The sequence below is a fragment of the Meleagris gallopavo genome, chromosome 21, assembly GCF_000146605.3.
Source record: "Meleagris gallopavo isolate NT-WF06-2002-E0010 breed Aviagen turkey brand Nicholas breeding stock chromosome 21, Turkey_5.1, whole genome shotgun sequence".
NCBI lineage: Eukaryota > Metazoa > Chordata > Aves > Galliformes > Phasianidae > Meleagris > Meleagris gallopavo.
The window spans coordinates 5,383,495-5,390,002 of record NC_015031.2 but is presented as its reverse complement, the minus strand read 5'-3'; the positions used below and the strand labels follow the sequence as shown (position 1 = coordinate 5,390,002).

Here is a 6,508-nt window from a genome sequence, read left to right as displayed (position 1 = left end):
GCCTCGGTGCCTGCAGAGCTCCGAGTCCTCCGCCGGGTATGGTTGCTGAGCCTCCAGGCTCAGACTCACCTCTCCTCATTGGTGTTCTGGGGATGGAGCTCGGGGAGCGCCGTGGCCTCTTGGTCTCATTCTCGTGTGCTGCCCGCTGGGGAAGGCCTCGGTGCGGCCCCAGGAGCTGAGCGCTGCCGTGCCAGGGAGCAGCAATGCTTTGGGGTTCTTAGGGATGGAGCATCTCCCGTATGAAGAAAAGCTGAGAGCCCCGGGGCTGTTCGCCTGGAGAAGGCTGGGGAGGGGGAATCTCATCACTGTTTGTTAATGCCTGAAGTGTGGGCGTTGAGTGGATGGGGCCAGGCTCTTCTTCTGTGGTGTGCAGCAACAGAACAAGGGGCAACAGGGAGAAACTGCAACATCCATGCAGATATGAGGAAGAACGCCTTTCCTGTGTGAGTGCCAGAGCCCTGGAACAGGCTGCTTAGAGATGGGGGAATTTCCTCTGGAGATATTCAAGACTGTCTGGACACTATCACGTGCAGTGTACTGCAGTGGACTGCTTTAGCTGATTGTGGGAGCTCCAAAGGTCCCTTCCAACCTCTATTATTCTGTGATTCTATGACTACGGGTCTTCTTCTGTCTTCTCCAAAACAGTGAAGTAGTTCCAGCGAACCAGCCAACCAAAAAAAACAACAAAAAACAAAAGAAAAACCCAACAACACTCTTTCAACCAAACAAGAGTTTTAGTTGATAACAAAGTGTTCTAGTGCAAATGTTTCCATTGATCCAAGTGGTGTGGATGACTGAAACCAGAGTGGGACTCATTGAAACCAACCCTCAGCCAGGCAAACACCTTCATCTCTTATCAAGGTTCTGTAGTCATATGATGTGTGTTTGTACTGGTGCACAGAGCACTGGTCAGCCTTTCATGGGGCCAGGAAGAGGTGTGGTTCCATCGTCACAGCCCAGGCTGCGGGACAGGAGGACTCACTGCTGCGCACACCACCGATGACCCTGCAGCACTTTGCAAGCAGGAGCAGCCGCTGTGGGGTTGAAGACACAGTGGAGCACTCACCAGGTGGCCAGCACTGCTCCTTGTCACACTGAGGGGCCACTGACCTCACTGCTTGCCGCGTCTGCCCTTCTGACGGGGCTGAACTCTTCAGCTCAGTCAGGAGAAGCCGAGAGACATCAGGTGTGGTGCACCAGGAAGAGCTGAGCCAGGGCAGAGAGGAGGCAGCACAGGGCACGTGAGTGGTGGCGAGTCGGACCTAATGGGGTTTCTTTGAGAGCAGTGGGAGCAGCTGAAGCTGGTCTCATGTGGGTGGCTGACCATTTGTGGGCTGACAATGGCGCTTTTCTTGATTCCCTGCTGAGCTCCTATAAGCAATGCCTAATAAAAGCTGAGCTCAGGTCACAGCCTCCCCTTCCCCTGGGGAAATTACCAAGTCTTTGACTTCAGATTTATTTCCATGTGAGCAGGGAGACCACAAAGGCTATGATGTGTGCTCTCTGCCAGCTTCTGTTTAGGAGCAGGCATGCACACTCTGTCATACTGTCACAGTTAGAGCAGGGTCACCTCTAGGGCTGGGCCAACCATTGCTGCTTGTCTGCCTGGCGATGCCCTACCTGTCCAACTGCAGCAGAACCCATGGGACTCTAGATCTTGGTGGCTATGTCCCACCAATGGTGTGTGGAAACCAATGTTGCATGAACCACATAGTTCTTAAATAAAATGGCCATGTGTGGCCATAAGGCTAGTGGGAGATGCAGAGATTTTGGCTTGTGTCTTTTGTGGGTGCTGGCCTGAAGCGTGGAACATTGGTGATCAGAAACCACATTGTTTCAAGGGGGTAAACTGAAGTCACTACACACTGTGGCTCAAACTCCCAACCCTCATATCAGTAAAAATTAACTTTGCAAGTTGTATTGTGTAGTTTCTCTCCATCTTGAAGGCAAAGATGCTGTTTGTGATTTCATTCTGCTTTTGCTCAGATGCATTACTTGAGCTAATACCTGTCCTGAGGATATGCAGGGGCTGAGACAATGAACCAAGGAGATATGTAGAAATTCATACTGGCCAGAGTCAGTGCTAGAACTTCTCAGCAAAGATCCTTCTTGGCTCCGTCTCCAGCCTTGCCAAGTCTTGGCATGCAGGCAAGTCTCCCTTGGAGGGGGCTACAGGCTGACACAGCTGCCAGACAAGGAAAGGTTCTGGATGAGGATCGGCTCGGTGGTGGTTTCTGCCACTGCAGGCAGAGCCAGGAGCCTGACCATGTGCAGTCTCATGTAGTCAGAACACTGCAGATTTAAACAAGCATCTCACGCTATCTGTGGAGTCTAATGACAAGCTCACAACTGTCTGAACTGCTGATGGGACATGAAGGTGTTTGAGGCATCTCTTCACTTCTCCAAGTGTTGAGCTCTGTTTTTGCTCATCTGTGTTTGCCTTGCTCTTTGCATTAGGGCTGCTGGAAGGTGGCAGCATGGCTCGGAAGATGAGCATTGATAATCTGGAGGACCAGCTGCTCTGCCCCATCTGTTTGGAGGTCTTCAAGGAGCCCCTGATGCTGCAGTGTGGGCATTCCTACTGCAAGTCCTGTGTGCTGTCACTGTCCGGAGAGCTGGACGAGCAGTTCTTGTGCCCCGTGTGCCGCAAATCCGTGGACTGCAGTGCTTCACCACCCAATGTCACGCTGGCCCGCATCATTGAGGCACTGCAGAGCAGGGGCGAGACAGAGCCCACCCCAGAGTCCTGCCCAACGCACCACAATCCACTGAGCCTCTTCTGCGAGGCTGACCGAGAGGTGATCTGTGGGCTGTGCGGCACCATTGGCAACCACAAGCAGCACAAGATCACCCCTATCTCTACCGCATACTGTCGGATGAAGGTTGGAAGGCAGGGGTAGCGAGGGGTCCCTGGGGTGACGATTAGGACATCTGTAGTAGTCTCAGCCCCGAGTACAGCAGTATTAGCATCTCCTGTCCTTCAGTAAAGAGGCTGAAAATGGTACCAGTGTGGGCAGCATAGTTCCATAGCACGAGCAGATGTGGGGCAGGGACCCTGGGCTGGGGCCAGCCATTTTTCAAGCCAAGCATGTCCCTGGCTGAGGGGACATGTTTTTGGTGGCTGAGCCACAGCGGAGGGGAGCTGAGGGTCAGGGTGAGTCATAGAGGCCTTTCAAGATTATTTACAAATACCATCAAAGGGAGTCTGGAGATAAGGGCTGAGGTGAGGTTCCAAAGGAGAGCAGGGAGGGAGGAAAACAGGAGCACCAGCCTGGCAGAGTAAACAGCTGGTGTCCCCTGCCCAACATCACATGAAAGCCCAAGGAGTGGAAAAGCACAGGGCCACCGTTCCCCTCAGCTCCTGACACCAAGGCGATAAGAGTGGGAGGCACCAAGAATGTGCCTGCCTGAGCCAGGCTCCAGGACCAGCACTGACACGGTGTTGCAGACTTGGTGCTGGCTGCAGCCGCTCACCTGGAGCGTTGTTTTCATGGGGTGCCAGATGTAGAATGGAGCTGCAGTGCTCCTGGCAAGAATACTTGGCCAGCAGCACCCAGCTCAGGGCTGTGCTCTGTGTGCTCTTCTCCCTCTGGCACCCCCAAATCCTCTAGGTCAGACCAAAGATCAGCAGGATGTGCAGAACCCCGTAGAGCTTAGAGGAAGCTTGGGAGAGCATGGCTTTTCAGGGCTCCTTTGGGGGGCCAGAGGCACAGGGGCAGAGCCTACGATCATATAAGATGCCACAAGGTTCTTCCTCAAGACAGCTGTTGTGTTTCTAGGAGGAGCTGTCTGTGCTGCTAACCGATGTCCACCGGTGCAAGAGGAACCTGGATGAACAATTCAGCAAGCTCATCAACAACAAAATCCGCATTGCGGTGAGTTCCAAGGGCCTGCTTTCCGGAGCTCTTTGCCTCCCACACAACCATTGGAGTAATTTCTGCTCCTGGGTCTCCTTAGCTCACTTCCTCCATTCCTCTCCCTCTTTTCTCCCTTCCCTAGGACAGTAGGCAGGGCTGTTCCCTGAGATTCCTGTTCTCCAGGAATACTGGGGATTAAAATAGCCCTGTTTTCAGGATGGGTGATGTAGCCCTCTCAGGTGGCAAAGCCAGAGGATTTTCTGCAGTGGAGACATAACCTCACTGAGTGTCCTGGCAGGAGCTTGTTTGCCCATATGCCCTTGGAGATGATAACACATGAAGAACACCCTGCTCAGAACAGGCTTCCTTGTCAGAATGCTGAGAATTTCACAATGAATTTATGCTTCATTTGGCTGTGTGCCCATTTTCCATGCAGTAGACATCTCACAAGGACCTCTCAGTATCACTTTTTGAGGCTTGAGCTTCTGAATTGGGCTCCTTAGAAGCCAAATGAAACTGGAGCTTGAATTCCCCCAACTTAGTGCAGGACCCAGGTTGTTCCCTGGTAGCAGAAGAATCCAAAAGCTCTTTCAAGGCTCTGATCAAGCTAGTTGGGACATCAAGACAAAATCTGGGTGGAGACAGGTGTATGGCAGGGGTGCCACAGTGTTGAGGGCAGCCAGGTGAAATGACATCCAGCCTCTCTGAAGAGCTGCTCTTTATTTGGAAGACAAATGCAGGGCAGCATGCTGGGACACGTAGAATTTGCTGGTGGCATCTCTGAAACTAGAAAGTGGGTGCAGGAAATGTAGCAAGGCAGTCCTGCAGAACTGCTTGCTGTCTTCCTGCAGAATGAGGCAGATGTCTTCAAGTGGGTGATCCAGAAGGAGTTTGAGGAGCTGCACAAGTATATTGATGAGGAAAAGGCCACCTTCCTGGAGAGCGTGGAGGGGAAGGCAGCCCAGCTCATCACCTCCATTGAGTCTCAGGTCAAGCAGACATCAGACACCCTGCAGAGGCTGAAGGAGATGCAGAGCATTCTGGAGACACTCAGCAACGAAAGTCAGCTTGATTTCATCCGTGTAAGTGTGCCCACTAGTGACTGCCTCAGGAAGGTGTCAAGGCTCAGCTAGGCTCTCCCACCATCAGCCACCGCTCATAGCCCTGGGCTTTTCCCTGGGCAGAGAGAACCCTCACCAAAAATAGCTAGCACACCATGAGGTGTGAGATGTAGGTGCCTTCTGTCCAGCATGGGCTTCCCCAGATGGCAGAGAGCTTCCATCATAATACATCTCCCAGGACATGGACGTGTGGAGCTGTGACCATGCAGAGGAGCTGCTGTTATGTCAGTCTATCACCACTGACGAACTTTTTCTCTTGTGTTTTTCAGAAATACAGCTCCTACCAGTTCAGGTGAGTGATGGGACCCAGCAGCATGCAGTACCAATGGGAATGGCAGCACATAGGCCAGCGAGCATCTCAGCATTGCTGGGGCAGCCTGGTGTGGGCACAATGCCCTGCTCACTTCTGTGGGCACTGCTGTTGTGATGTAGAGCCACAGCCAGAGCCATGCAGGCAGCCCCAGAAGAGGGCAAAAGCAGCTGCAGACAGTAGTGGCTCCATCATACGCAGCAGAAGGTGAGAAATGAACACACACTGTTCCTATCAACCTCTGTCATGGATGCACTTGTCTTTTCAGGTCAGAGCTTCCTAGCCTACACCCAGGCGATGCCATCTTCAGTCCTGTATCATTCAAGCCTTGTTTCCACCAAGATGACATCAAGATGACTGTGTGGAAGCGGCTGCACCGCCACGTCCTGCCAGGTACCAGCTTCCCCAGCTGGCATCGCATGGGCAGCTCTGGCTTCAGCAGCATGTGCTGCCAGGACAGACTCCCAGCCAGCGTCCCACAGTCCTGGCCTCTGCCTTGCTCTGCTCACCGCCAGCAGAGCTCCAGGAGCAGTGGCTGGTTCAGCATCTCATGCTGGTAGCGCCTGCTCTGGTGTCTGAGCAGTCTGCTCGTGTTCAGCAGCACGCCCAGCACGTGCCTGGAGTCTGCCTGCTTTCCTTTTAGCTCCAGAGATGCTGAAACTGGACCCGGTGACAGCACATCCCCTGCTGGAACTCTTCAAGGGTGACACAGTGGTGCAGTGCGGGCTGTACCAGCGCCGGGACAGCAACCCCAAGCGTTTTGACTCCAGCAACTGCATCCTCACCTGCAAAGGCTTCTCCTGCGGCCAGCACTACTGGGAGGTGATTGTGGGCACCAGGAACCACTGGCGTGTGGGCATCATCAAGGGCACGGTCAGCCGCAAAGGGAAGCTCAGCAAGTCTCCCGAGAACGGCGTGTGGCTCATCGGCCTCAAGGAAGGGAAAGTCTACGAGGCCTTCAGCACCCCGCGGGCCACGCTGCCGCTGACCGCCCGGCCGCAGCGCATCGGGATCTACCTGCACTACGAGAAGGGCGAGCTGACCTTTTACAACGCCGATAGCCCCGACGAGCTCAGCCCCATCTACACCTTCCAGGCGGAGTTCCAGGGCCAGCTCTACCCTATCGTGGACCTGTGCTGGCCGGAGCGAGGGCCCTTCTCCCCTCCCATCATCCTGCCCCCTCCCACTGCCGGCCGGCACACCCAGGGGCCCCCCACGGC

The 6,508-nt window shown here is 54.1% G+C and overlaps 1 protein-coding gene across 1 annotated transcript in view; it reads right to left on the bottom strand.

Annotated features, from left to right (window-relative positions):
• LOC100547495 (nuclear envelope pore membrane protein POM 121) overlaps window positions 1-6,508 on the bottom strand; it is a 30,183-nt gene that overhangs the window by 10,559 nt on the left and 13,116 nt on the right. The window contains 1 exon segment of the mRNA XM_019621846.1: window positions 4,567-4,574. Coding sequence (XP_019477391.1) covers window positions 4,567-4,574 — 8 coding nt within the window.